At 37.0% G+C, this 20,819-nt stretch overlaps 4 protein-coding genes across 6 annotated transcripts; 3 read left to right on the top strand and 1 right to left on the bottom strand.

The window, feature by feature from the left end:
- Positions 1-2,356: 2,356 nt before the first annotated feature.
- Positions 2,357-9,280, top strand: LOC110750753 (12-oxophytodienoate reductase 1-like). Its single transcript, XM_088248853.1, has 5 exons — positions 2,357-2,613; positions 6,889-7,029; positions 7,150-7,280; positions 7,705-7,869; positions 8,423-9,280. The coding sequence occupies exons 1-5, from the start codon at positions 2,543-2,545 to the stop codon at positions 9,013-9,015; spliced, it is 1,101 nt and encodes a 366-aa protein (XP_088104979.1). The 5' UTR covers positions 2,357-2,542; the 3' UTR covers positions 9,016-9,280.
- A 138-nt stretch (positions 9,281-9,418) lies between these two features.
- On the bottom strand, positions 9,419-12,732 carry LOC110750754 (12-oxophytodienoate reductase 2-like). The gene is made up of 5 exons (XM_021951119.2): positions 12,559-12,732; positions 11,999-12,139; positions 11,747-11,877; positions 10,878-11,042; positions 9,419-10,282 (listed from the first exon to the last, which is right to left on the bottom strand). The coding sequence occupies exons 1-5, from the start codon at positions 12,627-12,629 to the stop codon at positions 9,690-9,692; spliced, it is 1,101 nt and encodes a 366-aa protein (XP_021806811.2). The 5' UTR covers positions 12,630-12,732; the 3' UTR covers positions 9,419-9,689.
- A 1,141-nt stretch (positions 12,733-13,873) lies between these two features.
- LOC110750758 (12-oxophytodienoate reductase 2-like) lies at positions 13,874-16,821 on the top strand. 2 transcript variants are annotated; one of them, XM_088248740.1, is made up of 5 exons: positions 13,874-14,002; positions 15,224-15,364; positions 15,450-15,580; positions 15,742-15,918; positions 16,114-16,821. In XM_088248740.1, the coding sequence occupies exons 1-5, from the start codon at positions 13,932-13,934 to the stop codon at positions 16,704-16,706; spliced, it is 1,113 nt and encodes a 370-aa protein (XP_088104866.1). In that variant the 5' UTR covers positions 13,874-13,931; the 3' UTR covers positions 16,707-16,821. The 2 variants fall into 2 exon arrangements, with proteins under 2 accessions (XP_088104866.1, XP_088104889.1); XM_088248763.1 differs by lacking the exon at positions 13,874-14,002 and adding an exon at positions 14,062-14,166.
- Positions 16,822-18,139: 1,318 nt separating this feature from the next.
- LOC148298095 (12-oxophytodienoate reductase 2-like) lies at positions 18,140-20,800 on the top strand. Of its 2 annotated transcripts, none has more exons than XM_088248690.1 (5): positions 18,140-18,255; positions 19,121-19,261; positions 19,346-19,476; positions 19,638-19,829; positions 20,052-20,800. In XM_088248690.1, the coding sequence occupies exons 1-5, from the start codon at positions 18,185-18,187 to the stop codon at positions 20,642-20,644; spliced, it is 1,128 nt and encodes a 375-aa protein (XP_088104816.1). In that variant the 5' UTR covers positions 18,140-18,184; the 3' UTR covers positions 20,645-20,800. The 2 variants fall into 2 exon arrangements, with proteins under 2 accessions (XP_088104816.1, XP_088104833.1); XM_088248707.1 differs by lacking the exon at positions 18,140-18,255 and adding an exon at positions 18,841-18,977.
- Positions 20,801-20,819: the final 19 nt, after the last annotated feature.

Here is a 20,819-nt window from a genome sequence, read left to right as displayed (position 1 = left end):
GGGCAACAAACTAACACGTTAAAAACAAAACTAAAGCTGACAAAAGCCGCATTAAAACTACTTGCCACATCACCACAATTAATCATAAGCCCAAACAAATCCCACATATGCCTAACATAACCAAAACCCTAGAGCAACCTATGAGCCTAAACGAACCCTACCACCACTACCACCTGAAGAAGCGCAATCCCAGCCACACCCACCACCGCATTCATAGCAAATCTGTGGAGTTTTTCTTTGGGACTCACAGAAGGATAGGGCTACTAGAGTTTTTTCCTCTCCTCACAACATTTTACCAACTGGTAGTGTTGAATAAAGGAAAAAGTAGATGAGATTAATCTTGGAAGTGCAAATGTGCACATTTAAAATAGGATAAACTGTCATTTTGCTCCTGAATTGTGTCATAATTGTCATTTTGCTCCTGAACTATGTCATTTTGCTCCTTACGTCAAATTTTTCAAATTTCATTCAATTTTCCATCCATATTAAGGGTAAATTCGTAATTTTAAGGAAAATTACAACCTTGGTGCTAATTTGATGGGGTTTGAAGATGGTGCTATTAATAATAGTAGTGTTTCTTCTGCAAGCTTAAGCTGCTGGGTCGTCATGCTGCAAGGAAGAAACATATCATTGATATCATATCTCCACTTCATGAGGCCTTGTTCCGTGGCCTCAGCCTTTGCAATCGCAAATGATCAATGATCACCACGACATGAATTCACTTTTAAGTTATCACAACAACTATATAAATATTGCCTAACTTGTTTTGAAGAGCTCTCTAGCTGTACTTAATTACTAGTTTCTAGCTTAATTTTAGATTAATTGTAACACGGACTACTCTTTTTACTAGTTCTATGTCTGGAAGGAATATCCATAATTAAGTGCATGTAGAATGAATTGAGAAATATTGTTATATCCAATGTGGCATTTTAGCATGTAGAAAAAATAATAGAGACTACTCTAATTTAAATGTTAAATCCTACGTGGAAGAATATTTTTCCTTTATACTATTATTTTTGGATGTTTGACTTTGTGATGCTATTTTATTATTTTATTATTTTTTTCAATTAATGTGTTCAGAAAGTAATAAACAAATCAACACTAATGTAATAAAATAATTTGTATAAAAAATGTAATAAAACAATTTTTTAATTTGACATGTTAGGTAAAATGTAAAACTTTATTAGAGCATCTGCAACAGTTGCTCAACAGTTCAATTCAGTTCAATAGTTCAATTTATTAAACTTTTTTGGCTGCTATTGAACTGAAGTGCAGTTTCACTTGCAGTGGTGCAGTTCAATTGCTTACAAATTACAAACTATATTTTTAAATGATTGAATAAAATAAAATGAATAAATTTAATTACGATAAGAATTATACAATTAAAATGGTTTCAAAAAGCAATCTTTTAAAGAGATCAATTTTGAATATATATAAATTAATAACAAAATATTCTTTGGATGGTGAAAATATTATATTAACACTTTTTTCTGAAGAATTGGAAGTTGAGATTAAATGAGAACACATCATAGCACCTCATTTTCACGTTATTGTATAACAAAATTGAATATGAATAAACAAAATTAAAAAGTAAAAAATAATGTCATCTATGTGTCAATAAGAGAGGGGTTGTAGAGTTATTATGGTGGACCAAGCTTATTGAAATGAATTTCATTTCAGAGTTCGTTTTATTGACCTCAAATGAACTATTAATCCCTGAAATGAAATATTTATATCTGAAATGAACCAAACTTAACCACTGCAAGTCAAAAGTTCAATTTATTTAAATAAAATTGAAATGACCCTCACCATTGCAGATGCCCTTGTATGTCAAATTGCCACATAAACTATCAAAATCATATGTAATATTTGGTATTTGACATCAAATTCAAATTGCCACACAAACCCCATTACCCAAGGATTAGAAAATAATAATTACAGGTATTATAGAACGACAATTCCTTTTAACTTTTTTTTTTTTGGGTGAAACAATTCCTTTTAACTTTAACTCGAGCAAATGTGACGCCTGCCCTTTGAACAAATGACGTTGCTTTCATGCATGAATTTATTCAAGAGGCCAAAAAAGGTATTCAACTAAAAAACGCATTGATGCAATTATTTAGACAAAAGTAAAAAAATACTAAAGAAGAAAAAAAAAAGTTGCAACAACAAAGGTCATTGATGGATGGCGTGGTGGTCAAGGTTGGCAGGCAAGGCAACTCGGCAGCTCCACCGCACAACGAATTCCAATACCAAAAATAAAACAAAATCGTCACTCACGTAATTACAAACGTCAGCAAACATCTCAATCAATGAAGCCAGTCCACTGCTTCGAAAAAGGATCAGCCAACCAGAGCTTCCTCCGGAAGGAGGAAGGGGAGATGTGGGGCCAGTTGAGGCCAGCCGACTGCTGAACGTATAAAGACCCAATTGGGTCTTCCATTCATTCCCAGTTGAGAGAGCAATCAAAAACCAAAACACAAAGGCAAAGGCCAAAGTTGCAAGATCACATAGACTCATAGTAGAGGAAGTAAGCTCTGAAATGGCTGCTCAAGGTCCCTCAAGTCCTCTCCTCACTCCTTACAAAATGGGAAAGTTCAATCTTTCTCACAGGTACTTGCTCAATCTTTTCTGCATGGTGCATTTTATTGATACTTGCTGATAAGAACTGGTGAATTTTGGTTTGCATTATTTATTTTTTGTAAATTTGTTTGTGAATTTTGGTTTGTATTTGTATATTTTTGTAAATTTGTAAGTTGGGTCATTTTGTTGGTGCACAGATTAGCTATAGCCCGGCCTTGTTCTGCTTAAGTTGAGGTTTGGGCTATTGGGTTTTGTAGAATTTGGAAACAAGGTTGGTTGAAGTCCCAGTTTTTGTAACATCTCGACCCAAAATAAAGGGAATAGCGAATTATTTAATTTCAAGAATTATGAATTTCCAATTTTGCCCTCGGAGTAGGGGTAATTTGGTCATTTTTAATTCGGGAGGATTTCGGGGCAGTGGCTGGTACCCTTACGTAGGTTGTACTGAGACAAGTCCGTAGACATGCGGTAGGCTTGAATCAGAGTTGTAACGAGAGAGATACGATCTAAAAACTCTCAGTGGCACAATCGTAATTATTTCAAAGTTTATTTTTTTTTTAATAAAAACAGAAATAGATTTTCTATTTAAACCCCACACTTCTCTTAGTTCACCCCATGTTCTAAGTTCACCCCAACTTTTAATTTAAATTTTCACAATTTCTAAGAAAACCCCACTATCTTCCCAAACTACCCTTAAATACACCCCAAGCTGAAAAAATAAGAAATAAAATAGATTTTCTATTTAAACCCCACAAGCTACCTTTAGAGGAGGAAGTACGTTCTGGGCATGAGAAATAGTAAGTAATTAAATTAATTTTTTGTAAACACACATGGGATTAAGAGGTTGCAAAGGGAAGTTTCATATTTCATGAAGTATGAAACACGCAATGGTGTGATTCTTATTTGACAGACACGGCAAATTGTTGGGGTTTTTATATTCCAAATGGGTCAAATTGTTCAACGAATTTGACACACTTGATTTGTTGACAATGTTAATTTATAGATTGGTAAATTTTTCGTGCATAATATGTGATTTTTATTTGATTTCTACCTCCGAATGGCATCTAGAATTGGTGGGGTTTTCAAACATTGAAACACTATGTACTGAAGCTTTAGGCACTTACTTTGGGTTGACTCATTCCACTATTATTGTTCCTAGCAGAAAAAAAAAAACACAAACAAATGGAACCCCAAATCCAAAATTTAATATTTCTAGAGAAAGAAAACAGCTTTACCAAAACATCAGATGTAAATTTTAAATCAAAAATCAAAACAACCAAGCAATCAACATCCAAGAATACCAAAAAAAAATAAAAAACAGCAATCAACAAGGGGAAGAGAAGAAGATCATTACAGTGAAACAATCAACATGTCTTTCCATCAACTCCCACACAAATTTCAAAGAGGTGGGCTCGTTAATGTTCTACGTCTTTAAAAGAAAAGAGTAATCTGGCAATAGGATGTAGAAGAGTTTTTATTTTTCTAAAACTTAATTTGAAGAGTGGTGGGGTGTGTGTATAGATGTACTAGGGTTAAGTATTAAGTTGGATAACCTTTTTTGTCTTTTTACACAATAATAAAACTTACAGCTTAATGATTTAAATATTGGGGTGAACAAAGAGAAATTTGGGGTTTAAATAGAAAATCTCAAACAGAAAACTCTCTCTCTCTCTCTCTCTCTCTCTCTCTCTCCCTGCGCGCAGAAACAGCCCCCTCTGTTACTGTTTATCCGAATAGTTTTTGGGCCGCCATCTTTTCCTCCGGCCACCCCAAGCGACAGCATTGGTACCAAAATGACCGGTTAGTCGTTCTCTTCCTATCCTGACAAATATCAGCCGCTGAAACCACCGGAGCTGGCCGAAAAACAAGAAAATCCGATTAGGTTTTGACCCGTTTTTAACAGAGTTTTCACCGGCGGTTTCTCCCTCCTCCGGCCACCAAACCAGTCGATTAAGGTATGCTTTTCCACCTATTTTTCATGCGTTGCTGGAGCGTGGGTTTGCGTGTGGGCCACGTGTTGGCATGTCATTGTGTCCTACAATGATCTCCTGGTTCTCACGAGCGCGTAGGAATTTGTGGATCTCAATTCGGATAACATTTGAACCCCGAACGGATTTCACATATTGCGCGATTTCCGGGTTGATAGGTTAGAGCCATTGGATCGTTTCCAATTTAAGATATGTTGATCTAGGCATTCCTAGGATCGTGTAGGATTTCACGGATCATGAATCGGAGCCCCGGATGTTCCGATTCAATAACTTAAAGTTGTGTTTTTCAATAACCGTCCAATCGTGCGATCGTGAGCGATCCGACTGCCTGATCTGTACCAAACTTTCAAGACGTGTATCCTAGAGCTTGTGGAACCCATAGGAACTTTTGGATCGTAAAACGGAGGTCGTGGGTCCCGCAGGCCCGTTTGACCCTCAGTTGACCGTGAGTCTTCCGAGGTAGTTTCACTCTTCGAGGAATACTAGAACGACCCTTTTGGACGAGTCTTGACCGTCATTTGATTATGTGGGTCTATGAGTTTATTTTTATGGTTTTGTGATGGAAATCTTATGCTTTTGAATTTAATGGTTTATTTAAATTCTATTTATATTTAATAGTTGAATTCTTTATTTTTGTAAAGTATTTGTGATATATGTGGGTTTGACATATTCGAGTATCTTGAGTCATATATATAATATTTGAGAAAATGCTAACTATGTTGATTATGTGTGGGGTACTTGGGTTGTTGATGTGAGATGCTAGAAAGACATGAGTTAGAATGTCAGTTTGAGTGTTTTTAGCACTACCTTAGGTACCTCCCTGGATATAGAATATGCTTGAGAGTTTATTGCCTATACTATGAATTGGTATTGTGGGAAAAATTGAATTACGAACTCTACCATCATATGTACCTTCCCTTGGATGATGATACTTGGAAACGGGTATTTGAAAGCAGTGGATATGGACACTGGGATACATGGAAATGGATATATGGATATGGTCTAGATATGTCGGAACTCGGGGCATCCTTGACGGGATGTTGCTGTAGACCCTTGATTGGGTAGTCTGCGCGCGTAGGGCTGTTTTCAAGCGTACGGGTCTTGATTCTTCGTCCGTACGTGCTAGCTGAGAGTTAGTCCCCCAGTTGGACGGCTCGTCCCTAGCCACATAGCCGTTTGAGGGCTGTTAAGTGTGGACTAGTCAACAATCCCCGATTGGATTGTTTTCCCCTGGTACATGATGATGGTGAGAGATGGGTGTTATTATATATACATATATACTCATTTATAGGCATACATGTTACATTTGGTATATGTGGTTTTGATTCTAGATTTGAGATTCGTGAGTTTGTACTTTGTGAGTACCCTGTACATGTATGAATGTTTAAGCCCTGGATTGGGAAGTGTTGTTCGGCAACATACGCCTTGGATAGGGTATGGTTGCGGGATTAAACTGATATAAAGAAAGAGATTGGGAATGTGTTTATTTTGTTTCATCGGAATCAGAGTTGTGACCATTGATATAAGAACTACGTGTGGCTTGATCCCTTGTCCAATGGTACGTAGGTAGCCTGGAGTCCCACCTAGGTCCAGCCGCGAATTATATTATGTTTAAAAAAGTTTGATTGATTCTGAATATGTGATCAGATTTTTGATGTGGTTAATGGATTTGAATCCGGTTTAATGATTTTTGGGGGTATTTGTATAGTTGTTTGAGATCATTAATTGTATGGTTATGTATTGTTCGACTTCAAAGCATTGCTGGTTCTGTTTTGAATTATTTGAAGACCGGAGGCCTATTATGTAATTGCATGTTGTTAACTTGTGCATGCTGCCAGTTGGTGTTTTGAAATGTGCTCTTAACAGGTTGAAAACTTTGGGGGAAAGTTAAATTGTCAGGGGTGACTCTGCCAAAATTTTTGGTAGAACATCTCGATTTTTAGTAAGTGGGCCTGACATCAGTGTGATGTCGGAATTTCCACAGGATTTGTCTCGGGTTTCGAGGAATTCGGGGCGGGTCCTGTCAGTTTTTGCTTGCAAGAAAAATGAAATTACTGCTTTTGTTTGGTCAATGTTAGTTTACTGGGTAGTTTTTGTGTTTGTCAAATGTAGTTTTGCCAATTTGAAATCCCGGATTAGCATTTTCTTCTACCATGCATTTGTCTCCTCCGTTTAGTTGTTAATGAACAATGAAGGACTATGAAGAATTCACAGGTCATGTAGTAGGTGTAGTTCTTCTGATAATATATACTGCCTACTTTGCTAGGAAACTTTTGATGCTTGTATTTATAATTTATGTTTTGGTTGTCTTCTGTAGAGTTGTTTTAGCACCATTGACTAGACAAAGATCATACGGAAATGTTCCTCAGCCACACGCCATCTTATATTACTCTCAGAGAACATCTAATGGGGGTCTTCTCATAGCTGAAGCCGCTGGAGTTTCTGACACAGCTCAAGGGTAATTTGAAGAAGAGCAGCTTTCTAGTTTTGATGTTTGAGTTTAAGTAACTAAGCTACATTTGAGGGTGCTTTCTTTATTCAATGTTTGATGACTTTTTTGTTTCTTTCGCATGCGAAGGTACCCAGATACTCCTGGTATATGGACTAAGGAGCAAGTGGAAGCATGGAAACCAATTGTTGATGCGGTTCATGCTAAAGGCGGTGTCTTCTTCTGTCAGATTTGGCATGTGGGAAGGGTTTCAAATACTGGTGCGTTTCTGGCGTACACCTTTATATGACTTCACTTTTATCATTAGCCTTGTGAGTGTGGGTGGAAAATTAACACTTTGAAGCATCAGAAAGCTGATTTTTCTTTCTTAACCTATTATGTGCTGTACATCAAAACAAGTGAATGATTTTGACTGATGATAATTTGCCCAATGGCAATAAAATTATGGATAGTTATGATTTGAGTTTTATGTGGATGACAACCTTGTATGCTTAGCCAATTGAAAAATAACATGAAAATTGGATATGTTTGCGTGTCTGAAGAGCATATTTTGATCATGATTATTGATCATTATTTTTACTATCAATGCTGCTTCTGCTGCAGTGGCAGTTTTTGATCAATGGATTTGATATTTCTTTAACAGAACTCTTTCAGATTAGTGATTCTCTCTCTCTTTGCGTACAGGTTTTCAGCCAAATGGGCAAGCTCCAATCTCTTCTTCTGACAAGCCACTAACCCCCCAAATTGGTATTGATGTTGAGTTTACACCTCCAAGGCGATTAAGGAGAGATGAAATCCCACAAATTGTCAGTGATTTTAGACTCGCTGCAAGGAATGCTATCGAAGCTGGTAATTTGTCCTTAAGTTCAATAGTAATAAAATTGCGAGAACTCAAAATTGCTTTTCAGCTTAAGCAAATGAACCGTATTTATTCCACCAAATGTAGTAAACGGAATATATTTACTTTGAATTCTGATCAGATATGAATTCTATCGTTGCTCAATCTCAATATGCTGTTGATATAGGGAGAAACTATCTATTATCTTTTAATTTATAATGGCTTGAATTGTATTCAACTCCCCCTTTAAAAGGATCTGTCAGCTATTCCTGACCATCCACATTTCAATTCAACTTGAGTGGTATCATTCATATAAGTTTTAGGATTTGATGGTTTAATAGTCTAGTTGTGTAAATTTTATTCATTTGAGGGGGGCCTTGAAAAGCAATTTTGTAGTTGAACAAAATGTATAAGTCTGATAGGAATATACGTTTCCCTTAATCTGGTCAAGTTATGTAGTATGATCAATCAGTATCAACTTATCATCTTGTCCTTGTTTTAATTACATGTAATCTGCCCTTAAAATGCTAAGTTACAAACTGAAATTGTTTTTCTGATATATAGGTTTTGATGGAGTGGAAATTCTTGGGGCCAATGGCTACCTTCTTGATCAATTTATGAAAAATCAAGTGAATGATCGAACAGACGAATATGGTGGATCTCTGGAGAATCGTTGCCGATTTTCTCTGGAAGTCGTTGAAGCTGTTGTTAATGAGATAGGAGCAGATAAAGTTGGAATTAGATTATCTCCATTTGCCAACTGTATGGAATCAGGGGATTCAGATCCGAAAGCATTAGGCCTTTATATGGCCAATTCCTTGAATAAATATGGAATTCTGTACTGCCATATGGTTGAGCCGAGAATGACGACAGTTGGAGAAAAATGTGCATGCCCCCACAGTCTTGTACCCATGAGAAAGGCTTTCAATGGTACCTTCATTGTTGCAGGTGGTTTTGACAGGGAAGATGGGAACAATGCTGTGGCTGAGGGTCGTGCAGATCTTATCGCCTTTGGTCGTTGGTTCTTGGCTAATCCAGATTTACCAAAGAGATTTGAGCTTAATGCTCCTCTGAATAAGTACAACGGAGAGACCTTCTGCATGTCTGATCCAGTTATTGGCTACACTGATTATCCATTCCTTGAAACCACTGCTTAATGTGGCAGCCGAATATAGAAGCTTGAACCTTCCTATATTTTAGTTCCTGTATTAATGTGCTTAAATGTTTTCTCCTTACTTTTATTGCATTGCATAATTAGAGAAGAGAAAAAGTGTGCAACAATTCAAGGTGCAGAAGTTAGCTCACCACACAGTAAAATTGTCATTTGGTATAGTGTGCTTCTGCTTTGACCAATCTGTATCAAGTGTAGTGTTGTAGCTCATGGCCACGTGAGTTTAATAAAGATAATCTGTTTTTTTCTAACTCTTAGCAACCCATGGATCTGTTGGCTTTTGTGATGATCTTAAACTTTTAAGTAATTAACCCTGTTAAAAAAAAATTGGAATTAAAAGACGAGGAAAAACGATGAAAACAAGCAATCCAAAGCACCAGCGCCTGCAGTAGAAATAATAACATGCCAAATGCATCCATTCTTTTGAAAGTTTCCAACGTCCTGTACAAATAATCTCAATATATCTGGATTCACTTTGTCAAAGCAGAAAAATGACTACCAAATAAGAATGTTACTATCTATGGTTGGCCAAGGCCACTTTCCCTTGAACTTTTATTCACTTTGTTTCTTATAAACTACATGCTATGGTGAAAGAAAAGTAACAACAAAGCCTACAAGTAGAGTGTTCAAGGCTTCAAGCGTCCGTAGGCTGGAGGAAACTTAAGCAGTGGTTTCAAGAAATGGGTAATCAGTGTAACCAATAACCGGATCAGATAGGTAGAATGTGTCTCTATTGTACTTGTTTAGAGGAGCATTGAGCTCAAATCTTTTTGGCAAATCTGGATTAGCCAAAAACCAACGTCCATATGCGATGAGATCTGCATGGCCCTCTGCCACAGCTTTGTTCCCATCTTCCCTGTCAAAACCACCAGCAGCAATGAAGGTACCATCGAAAGCCTTTCTCATTGGTAGAAGACTCTGGGGGCTTTCACTTTTCTCTCCAAGTGTCTTCATTCTTGGCTCAACCATGTGGCAGTACAGAATCCCATATTTGTTCAAGGAATTGGCCATATGAAGGCCTAATGCATTTGGATTTGAATCCCCTGAGTCCATATAGTCAGCAAATGGAGATAGTCTAATTCCAACTTTATCTGCTCCTATCTCGTTAACAACAGCTTCAACGACTTCCAAGGGAAATCGACAACGATTCTCTAGAGATCCACCATATTGGTCTGTTCGATCATTCACTTGATCTTTCAAAAACTGATCAAGAAGGTAGCCATGGGCCCCATGAATTTCAACTCCATCAAAGCCTGTATATAGCAGACAAATTATTTCAGTGCACAAGAAAAAAGAAATAATGGTTATTTACCATGCAATTGAAACAATGAGAAGATGAGCAGGGGCTTGTAGCTACGGTGGTAGCGGGCTTTTTACCCCACACTCAAGGCCAGAGTTCGAATCCCCTCCCCCTTTGGCCTCATGCATTCAAGACAAAAGAAAGAGAAACAAGGAGAAGATGATAACTGATATATCATATGACTTTTCGAAAATAATATTAATGGATATACCTAGAAGACTTTTCGAAAATAATATGAACCAATCCTTTTATTCATTAAGCAAAAGCTACTCCCTTTTTCTTATGTCGGCTCTCAAAACCACTAAAGCTAAATTGTTGATGTGGAAGGTCAAATTCAGTTCAAGCCATTAGCATAAAACTACTTATAGTTCTCCCTATAACAACTGCAGATAGAATAATTATGGCAAGACTACTTGTAATATATGTATTCAAGTACGTTTATTCCCTTTACTACATTTAGCTGATAAAATATGGCTCATTTTCCATAAGCTCTGAAGCAAATTGAGTTCTCACAAATTCTATTTCATTTCAACGTAAAGACAAATTACCAGCTTCAATAGCATTCTTTGCAGCGAGTCTAAAATCATTGACAATTTGTGGAATTTCATCGGTCCTTAATCGCCTTGGAGGTGTCAATTCACTGGCATCAATACCATTTAATCGTATTGGCTTGTCAGTAGAAGAGATTGGAGCTTGCCCATTTGGTTGATAACCTGTAAACAAGGAAAGATAGAATCACAATCTCACGTCTCAAGGCAATAAACAACACAGCCACAGCAGCATACTCTTTCACACAAAGAGGGAATCAGTTGTCTCAAATTGCAATAAAAGTAGGAGTAATGCGGATTATTTAAAAGTTTAAGTCGAGAAGCATCACTGATACTTATGATTTAAGAAAAAGAGTCCTATTTTTTTCCAGGTAGATCAAGATCAATCAATAAAAACACCAATTGTGCATGGAAATAGTCTGCAGACAATCAAGCATATCCATTTTTCATGTTATTCTACACGTTGGTTTAACATACAATGGTTCCATCAATCAACAGTCACAATTTGATCGCCATTTGAGCAACGATATCATCAATCATAATCACTCACTTCTTGTGAAGCTCTGCACATGCTATGCTACTTCTGAATTCTTAGTTATTTCAGTGTATTAAACTTCTTCCATAAAAAATTTGATGCTGAAAACATTGAATTTCATAATGAATTCAAACATATATCAAATTCTGAGTTATTTAGATATATCAAATTTCTTCCATCTAAAAAAAAAAAAATCATGCTGAAAACATTGAGTTTTCATAATGAATTATGAAAGGTAAATCAGCTTTATGATGCTTCAATGGTCTAATTTTTCACTTATGCTCACAAGTTCTTCTACGATAGTGAGGTCATAAGGCGTGTGCCAGAAATGTACCACTATTTGAAACCCTCCCCACATGCCAAATCTGACAGAAGAAGACACCATCTTTAGCATGAACGGCATCAACAATGGGTTTCCATGCTTCCACTTGCTCCTTTGTCCATATACCAGGAGTATCTGGGTACCTTCGCATACGAAAGAAACAAAAATGTCATCAAACATTGAAATGAAGAAAGCACCCTCAAATGTAGCTTAGTTACTTAAAATCAAACATCAGAACTTGAAAACTTCTCTACTTCAAATTACCCTTGAGCTGTGTCAGAAACTCCAGTGGCTTCAGCTATGAGAAGACCCCCATTGGATGTTCTCTGAGAGTAATATAAGATGGCATGTGGTTGAGGAACACTGTTGTATGATCTCTGTCTAGTCAATGGCGCTAAAACAACTCTGAAAAACACAAAGACATTTTAAATTATAAATACAAGCACAAGGCTGAGGAACGTTGTCGTTAGGAGAAAAGGGCATGAGCAAGCAGCTGGGAATTTGACAATTAACACAATTGTGAAAGCAAGACAACTAGTTTATCAATTCTAGACATCAACAGAAACAGCCCCAGAATTCCTATTCATTACCCAAACTCACAAAGAATGCAGCAGTTTGCTATATAACTATCAAGCCACCCAAATAACCAAAATACCCAGTAAACCAAATGCACTAACTAAGCAGCAACTTCATTTTTCTTGTTAGCTATGGCTAACTAATGCACTAACTAACAAAATGACCCAACATACAAATTTAGACAAAAAAGATAAAACAAAGGCAACATTCTTCAGCTGAATGCAATGTAGAAAAGATTAAGCAAGTACCTATGAGAAAGATTGAATTTTCCCAATTTGTAAGGGGTAAGGAGAGGGATTGTGGGAGGTTGAGCAGCCATGTCAGAGTTCAGATCCCCTACTATGGTCTTGATCTTGCAGCTTGGCCTTTTACCTTTTGTGTGTTTTGGTTTTTGATTGCTCTCTGTTCTGGTAATGAATTGAAACCCAATTGGGTCTTTATAGGTCTACTTGGAACTAAACAACGACAAAAATAGCAAATTATGGGCCCCACAACCCCCAACTTCCCTGGAAGATGTGGTGCGTTACAAATAACTAGTCCGCCCACGTCTCAATAGATTTTTTTTTTTTTTTTTTTTGTCTGAATCATGAGGTGGTCCTGGATGGGCTCCAACTATGAGTGGCAGATTCTTCTTTTGAGTAATGCTATACTTACTATATTTTTATCCCACATTTCTATATCACATGGTATCATATATCACATCAAATAAATCAATTAGGTGTATTTTAATAAAGAAATTTTAATTAACATTATTTTTTTTTAAAGTTTTAACAAATCATTAAAAAAAAATGTTAAATAAATTGAATTGATGTGGACCTCATCTACCATATAAGGTGATATGAGAATGTGGTATACAAATGTGATAAGAATAGTATTATTCTTTTCTTTCTTATTTATATTTTTATTATTTACAAAAAAATATTTGTTGAAAATGAAATTTTGTTTGTTTGTATTTTTTTAATTATTTACAGTTTAGTAGACTAATGTTTTGCATATTTGTCCCTTTAGATGAATTCGGGCAGTTTTAGATTAATAAATATTAAAATATATTTATATAAGCTTTTAATTACTTTATTTTTTTGGTACCAACTAATTTTTGGTTTAGTGTTATTTGTTTTCACTTAATTGGAGGAGCGCTAAAGTTCGATTCACATTACTGACGAGAACGATATATATTTGTGATAAAATTGATACTTAGCTGTGACTAGCTCAAAACTAGATCAATGAAAGTGATACTTTCATCACAATTCATTGCCAACCCAATTCATTCTAGAAGACAGAAGGGAATTCAAAAATGAGAACCACAACAACAAAGTCACTGCAAACGTAGCCCGAGAATGAGCAACAACATCGATTTGAGAAGATGTTTTACGTGGGTGCTGATGTATTTGAACATCTTTTAGTTCAGTTTTTGTTTATTCATTAAGCACCACGCAATTGCAAACGTCATCAAACGTCTCAATCATGCATTAAAAAACTGCGCAGCTTCCAACTGCTGCCATTGGATTTCTAGTTGCTACCAAAATGTATAAATCCCCAATTGGCTTTCCATTCATTTCCAGAGCCTAAAAAGCAAAACCCAAACACAAGAGCAAAACCCACGTGAATTCTGATAGCCGACATGTCTGCTCAACCTCCCACAATTCCTCTCCTTACCCCTCACAAAATGGGAAAGTTCAACCTTTCTCATAGGTACTTAAATCTCTTCTACATTGCATTAAGCTGAAGAATGTTGGCTTTGTTTTATCTATGTTTTTTTTCTAAATTTGTATGTTGGGTCATTTTGTTGGTGCACAAATTTAGCCATGGCATGGTCTGTTCTGCTAAAAATGGGATTTTATCCACTTTCGAAGCAGGTATTTGTGGAAAATACCTGTTGGCTAACAAGAATAAGAATTTGAGTCACTTCTTGCGTGTTTCTAAGGGCTTTTCACAAATAGGTTCATTCTAACATGACATATTATATAAAAAGTCTTTATAGAGCTTATGTGAAGAGAAAAACCCAAAACTAACCAATTGTCATTTTCTAATTAGTTCTTAGTGTGTTAAAATTTTCTAAGAACCAAAGAGAAAATAACAAGTAGTTGCATAAAGAGGAGTACATATCAAAATGGTGCATTCTTTTCGAGTTTGGGTTGTGAATTGATAATGTCTTGCAACTTCCGGGGTAGTCTCTGTTGATGTCTACATCTGCTAAAAATACTTGTCCTGCATTCTGTTTTTTGTAGATAGCCCAGTTTTCTTGTGTCTCTCCCCATACTCTTTCAGTATAATTCTATGCTTTTTAATGATAGTAATGCCTCTCTATGTGAGTTTGGGTATTGAATTGATAATATGTTGCAACTTCTGGGGCAGTTTCAGGTGTACAGCTGCTAAAAATACTTGCCCTGCTTTCAATTTTTCTTTGTTGTCAAATTCCTAGTTGCTTGCCTGTGCCTGTGCATAATAACCTTTTATTCTTACTATTCATGTGAGAATGAGATTCTCCTTGAAGTTGATGATACTCTAACTATATCTTTGTAAGTAAAACATATATGAATCGTATAGACATAAGTGATGCCTAGGAGGAGTGACATATGGTTTGATGGTTCCCAATACACCGTGCGGTGTGAAAATGAAAACCGGAAGGATTCATTTTCTTTTTTGTCATCAGTTCATAATGGTTTAACACTTGCTTATTTTTCTTAAATTTTGTTTTGTTTAGCCAGATATGATAATTATTTGCTGGGTAGTTATATTATTCTCTTTCAAACCAGCCACATGTCTTGGAGTTATAGTTCTGATAGTATACTGTGTTCTCCAGAATTGTTTTAGCACCTTTGGTTAGATAGGGGCCATACAACAACGTTTCTCATCCACACTCCCATATTATGTTACTCTGCATCTATAATTTAAATCTTCCTTCTTTTCCAGAATTGTTTTAGCACCATTGACTAGACAGAGAGCATACAACAATATTCCCCAGCCGCATGCCATCTTATATTACTCTCAGAGAACATCTCAAGGGGGTCTTCTCATAGCTGAAGCCAGTGGAGTTTCTGACACAGCTCAAGGGTAATTTTAAGAAGAGTAGCTTTCGATTTCCTTTTACATTTCTTCATTTCAATGTTGGATGACATCTCTGTTTTAATTTCTGAAGGTTTCCAGATATGCCTGGTTTATGCACAAGGGAGCAAGTTGAAGCGTGGAAACCGATTGTTGGCGCTGTTCATGCTAAAGGCGGTGTCTTCTTCTGTCAGATTTGGCATGCCGGGAGGGTTTCAAACAGCGGTGCCGTTTTGTTGTTCACCTCTATGACTTCACTTCTATAATAGAAATACTTATGAGCAATTAGACCATTGAAGCATCAGGAAGCATATTCTTCATGAACATAAGTATTGAGTTCAGATTGTGATCCTCTCTCTCTCTCTCTCTCTCTCTCTTGCTGACAGGTTTTCAGCCAAATGGGCAAGCTCCAATCTCTTGTACCGACAAGCCACTAGCCCCCCAAGTACTAACTAATGGCGTTGACATTGCTCAATACACACCTCCAAGGAGATTAAAGATTGACGAAATTCCGCAAATTGTCAATGATTTTAGACTTGCTGCAAGGAACGCTATCGAAGCTGGTAACTTATCTTTTAAGTTAAATATAAATTAAAATTTGTAAGAAATCAAAATGAATCATAATTAAGTACTAAGCGAATGTACTAACCAAGATCACGCCAGATTGATTCTTGAATTGTAATCGTTTAGAATATCATATGATTTCTAAAGTTAAGTTAACATCTTGGCTGCATGGAAAATGCTTTTCTGATATATAGGCTTTGATGGGGTTGAAATTCATGGGGCGCATGGCTACCTAATTGATCAGTTTATGAAAGACCAAGTGAACGATCGAACAGATGAATACGGTGGATCGCTGGAGAATCGTTGCCGGTTCGCTTTGGAAATTGTTGAAGCTGTTGTTAATGAGATAGGAGCAGATAAAGTTGGAATTAGATTATCTCCATTTGCGGACTATATGGAATCAGGGGATTCAGATCCGAAAGCATTAGGCCTTTATATGTCCAAATCCTTGAACAAATATGGGATCCTGTACTGCCATGTGGTTGAGCCAAGAATGAAGACAGCTGGAGACAAAAGTGAAACCCCTGATAGTCTTCTGCCCATGAGAGAAGCTTTCAAAGGCACCTTCATTGCGGCTGGTGGTTTTGACAGGGAAGATGGGAACAATGCTGTGGCTGAGGGTCGTGCGGATCTTGTTGCTTATGGCCGGTTGTTCTTGGCTAATCCAGATTTGCCAAAAAGATTTGAGCTTAATGCTCCTCTAAATAAGTACAATAGAGAGACGTTCTACACATCTGATCCGGTTATTGGCTACACTGATTATCCATTTCTTGAAACCACAGCTTAAGTTTCCTGCAGCCTATGGAAGCTTGAATATACTTTATTCTGTATAATCTGGTTGAATATATTGTTACTCTGTATCTATAATTAAATAGAAAAAAGGTGACTAAAAGTTTTCTTAAGGTTTGGTATTTTATGTTTCTATGTTGAGCCTCACCCAAGAATCTCTAGTAAAGTGGAGAGTAGGCACTAGACCAACTGGTAGTATTATTATATTTTTTAATCAAAGATAAACTTCATTAGATAAACTTCAACAGTACAATCAAAGACATCAAAAGTACCAGTTCCCAGAGGGCAACAAACTAACAAGTTAAAAACAAAACTAAAGCTGTCAAAAGCCGCAGTAAAACTACTTGCCCACATCACCACAATTAATCATAAGCCCTAACAAATCCCACATACCTAACATAACCGAAACCCTAAAGCAACTCATGAGCCTAAACGAACCCTACGACCACTACCACCTGAAGAAGCATCGTCACAGCCACACCCACCACCGCATTCATAACAAATCTAGGGGAAATATGGTTTCCAACGATCTACCTGCGCATAAGAGCAAACAAATAAACGAAAACAACTACCTTGACAAAGAACAATTAGGTGATTTGCAGCAACCTCTGTCAAATACAATGTATACCCAAATTTAGAGAACATGAGCAGTGTTAGAGAGTGGGTTTTGGGAGAAGGATTGGTTTGATAACGCCTAAAAGGGGCGAATGAGAACTTCAATTTGAGCATGGCTCAGAAGAAATCGCCACAATAGGCTTTTTATTCAAAACGCCATAGTGGATTCACTAACCCAAAAGAAAAAAGGCAAGGAAACAAAAGGAGATGAGGGGCAATGACGCTTCTTCCTCATCCCCCTCTATGTAGTTTTTCTTTGGGACTCACATAAGGATAGGGCGACTAGAGTTTTTTCCTCTCCTCACATAAGGATAGGGCAATGACGCTTCTTAATATGAATGTAAAATTGGATGAAATTTGAAAAATTTGACGCAAGGGGGAAGTTGGCTATTTGTACCGACAATGGAGACAGATATTCAAAAGGGTCCCAAGGCTTGACCTTGATTTGTTCAAACCACCTATTGAAGCTAGCCTTGTGACTTTGGGTCTGCGTCAAACTTTGTCCAAGCAGCCACCGCTTCAACTATGACGCGTCTTTTCTATTGCAACACAATTCATTCAAGAAGACATAAGGGAATTCAAGCATCAGAATAATCACAAGTCACTACATACGTAGCCCCACAATGACCTGTTTGATGATGTTCGTATTTACATGGGTGATTTATTTGTACTTCTAACAACTATTAGTAATGTAATTTCAATAACAAGCACGTAATTGCAAACATCATCAAACGTCTCAATGTCTTGTCTTTGGGTTCCTACTAAATGTATAAAACCCCAATTGGGGTCTTCCATTCATTTACAGAGCAAAAAAGAAAAAAACCACAACCCTTACAGAGCAAAGGCCAAGTGCAAGATAACATGCCTGCTCAACCTCCCACAATTCCTCTCCTTACTCCTTACAAAATGGGAAAGTTCAACCTGTCTCATAGGTACTTAAATCTCTTGTACATTGCATTATTGATTAGATATTGCCGCAAGCTGACAATCTGTTTTTCTAAATCTGTATCTTGGGTCATTTTGTTTGTTCCACAAATTAGCCATGGCATGACCTTGTTCTGCTTAAAATTGGGTTGTTGGTACCACCATGCCGATTAGGAGTCCACTACTTGTCTAAACCATGTATTGTCCATACCTTAACCACCTAGGTACAATTAGGAGTGGTCCACCAATAATTCAGTTGGATTATTGTTGTTTTCTCCAATGTGGGACTTACACATCATGACTTGTATTTAGCCACCTACATCAACGATCTCCACCTTGGCGAGATCTAAGTCAAGGTAATCCGCCCATTACAATACTCTCACTTTTCAAAGAAGGCATGGCCCCCACAACTCCGCCTCTTCCGACAAGGATTTCTTGAGCCTCGCTAGGAGCCCTTGCCCCACCTACACAAACAGTTTAGTCCACTTAGAAGTTAGAAGTAGGCATTTGTGGAAAATCCGAGTTGGCTAACAAGAAAAAGAATGTTACTTCTTATGTCTTACCAAATGAAGTTGTTTACCTATATCAGCAGTTTCTTACACCATGCATTTTATTGTCCTTTCTGGCTTGATCATTTCATAATTGTTTATCTCTTGCTTATTTTTCTTAAATATTTATGATAATTATTTGCCGGGGCTAGTTATGTTGTTCTCTTTTAAAGCTATCACAGGTGATGTAGTTATATAGTTGTGATAGTTTACTACCAGGAAAGATTGATGCTTATATTTGTAATTTGTAATTTGTTTCTCATCCACATGCCATCTTCTTTTCCTCTATTGAATCTCTCTAGTTTATTTTCTCTGCCTTTTCCAGAATTGTTTTACCACCACTGGCTAGAATGAGATCATGCAATAATGTTCCACAGCCACATGCCATCTTATACTACTCTCAGAGAACATCTGAGGGGGGTCTTCTCATAGCTGAAGCCACTTTTGTTTCTGACACAGATCAAGGGTAATTTTAAGAAGAGTAGCTTTCTATTTTTTTTTACGTTTGGTTTTTTCAATGAAATTAATTACATAAATTTAATATCTCAAGGTGGGTGAATAATCCTGGTTTATGGACGAGGGAGCAAGTTGAAGCTTGGAAACCGATTGTTGATGCTGTTCATGCTAAAGGCGGTGTCTTCTTCTGTCAGATTTTTCATACGGGGAGAGTTTCAAATAGCGGTGCGTTTCTGTCTTCCACCTTTATGATTTTACTTCTATAATAGAAAGACTTATGAGCAATTAGACCATTGAAGCATGAGGAAGCTGATTTTTCATGAACATAATGTATTGAGCTCAGATTGTGATTCTTTTTCTGTCTCTCCCTCTCCCTTTGCTTGCAGGTTTCCAGCCAAAGGGACAAACTCCAATCTCTTCTACTGACAAGCCACTAAGCTCAGATTGTGATTCTTTTTCTGTCTCTCCCTCTCTCGTTGCTGTTGCTGAATACACACCTTCAAGACGATTAAGGACAGATGAGATTCCAAAAATTGTCAATGATTTTAGACTTGCTGCAAGGAATGCTATTGAAGCTGGTAAATATAAAATAAGATTTGCAAGAAATAAAAATGGAACATAATTCAAGCCCAATGTAGCTATTAACGAAAATCACGCCAGATTGATTCTTGAATTGAATTGTGTTGGTTTAGAGTCTCATATTGTTTAATATTTTAACTTTGTAATCATATGATTCAGTTTTGTCTAATTTTAACTTTGTAACATCTTCGCTGCATGGAAAATGCTTGTCTGATATGTAGGCTTTGATGGGGTTGAAATTCATGGGGCGCATGGCTACCTGATTGATCAGTTTATGAAAGACCAAGTGAACGATCGAACAGATGAATACGGTGGATCGCTGGAGAATCGTTGCCGGTTCGCTCTGGAAATCGTTGAAGCTGTTGCTAATGAGATAGGAGCAGATAAAGTTGGAATTAGATTATCTCCATTTGCCGACTATAACGAATCAGGGGATTCGAATCCGAAAGCATTAGGACTTTATATGGCCAAATCCTTGAACAAATACGGGATCCTGTACTGCCATGTGGTTGAGCCAAGAATGAAGACAGCTGGAGACAAAAGTGAAACCCCTTACAGTCTTCTGCCCATGAGAGAAGCTTTCAAAGGCACCTTCATTGCTGCTGGTGGTTTTGACAGGAAAGATGGGAACAATGCTGTTGCAGAGGGCCGTGCAGATCTTATTGCTTATGGACGTTGGTTCTTGGCTAATCCAGATTTGCCCAAGAGATTTGAGCTTAATGCTCCTCTAAATAAGTACAACCGAGAGACATTCTATACATCTGATCCGGTTATTGGTTACACTGATTATCCATTTCTTGAAACTACTGCTTAAGTTTCCTGCAGCCCAAGGAAGCTTGAACATACTTGTATATTAATCTGCTTATTCGTATTGTTACCATTCTTCCACTACATGTATAATTAGATAGAAAATAAAAGGTGAATAAAAGTTGTCAATTTTTCTTTTTGGGTAGAATGAAACTTGTCATTTGGTTTGGTATATTATGTTT

Source organism: Prunus avium, chromosome 1 (assembly GCF_965620075.1).
Source record: "Prunus avium chromosome 1, drPruAviu1.hap1.1, whole genome shotgun sequence".
Lineage (NCBI taxonomy): Eukaryota > Viridiplantae > Streptophyta > Magnoliopsida > Rosales > Rosaceae > Prunus > Prunus avium.
The sequence above is the reverse complement of the archived record's forward strand: the minus strand, read 5'-3'. Positions and strand labels throughout refer to the sequence as shown.

What these genes read in the sequence shown, in the direction of transcription:
- LOC110750753 (XM_088248853.1), top strand. Translation starts at nt 2,543, where the DNA reads ATGGCTGCTCAAGGTCCCTCAAGTCCTCTCCTCACTCCTTACAAAATG. An exon ending in GTTTCTGACACAGCTCAAGG is followed by an intron (nt 7,030 to 7,149) that starts GTAATTTGAAGA and finishes TCGCATGCGAAG; the next exon opens with GTACCCAGATACTCCTGGTA. An exon ending in GGGAAGGGTTTCAAATACTG is followed by an intron (nt 7,281 to 7,704) that starts GTGCGTTTCTGG and finishes CTTTGCGTACAG; the next exon opens with GTTTTCAGCCAAATGGGCAA.
- LOC110750758 (XM_088248740.1), top strand. Translation starts at nt 13,932, where the DNA reads ATGTCTGCTCAACCTCCCACAATTCCTCTCCTTACCCCTCACAAAATG. An exon ending in CGGGAGGGTTTCAAACAGCG is followed by an intron (nt 15,581 to 15,741) that starts GTGCCGTTTTGT and finishes TCTTGCTGACAG; the next exon opens with GTTTTCAGCCAAATGGGCAA. An exon ending in AAGGAACGCTATCGAAGCTG is followed by an intron (nt 15,919 to 16,113) that starts GTAACTTATCTT and finishes TCTGATATATAG; the next exon opens with GCTTTGATGGGGTTGAAATT.
- LOC148298095 (XM_088248690.1), top strand. Translation starts at nt 18,185, where the DNA reads ATGCCTGCTCAACCTCCCACAATTCCTCTCCTTACTCCTTACAAAATG. An exon ending in GGGGAGAGTTTCAAATAGCG is followed by an intron (nt 19,477 to 19,637) that starts GTGCGTTTCTGT and finishes CTTTGCTTGCAG; the next exon opens with GTTTCCAGCCAAAGGGACAA. An exon ending in AAGGAATGCTATTGAAGCTG is followed by an intron (nt 19,830 to 20,051) that starts GTAAATATAAAA and finishes TCTGATATGTAG; the next exon opens with GCTTTGATGGGGTTGAAATT.
- LOC110750754 (XM_021951119.2), bottom strand. Translation starts at nt 12,629, where the DNA reads ATGGCTGCTCAACCTCCCACAATCCCTCTCCTTACCCCTTACAAATTG. An exon ending in AAATTCAATCTTTCTCATAG is followed by an intron (nt 12,140 to 12,558) that starts GTACTTGCTTAA and finishes TGTGTTTTTCAG; the next exon opens with AGTTGTTTTAGCGCCATTGA. An exon ending in GGGGAGGGTTTCAAATAGTG is followed by an intron (nt 11,043 to 11,746) that starts GTACATTTCTGG and finishes CCTTGTTTACAG; the next exon opens with GTTATCAACCAAATGGGCAA.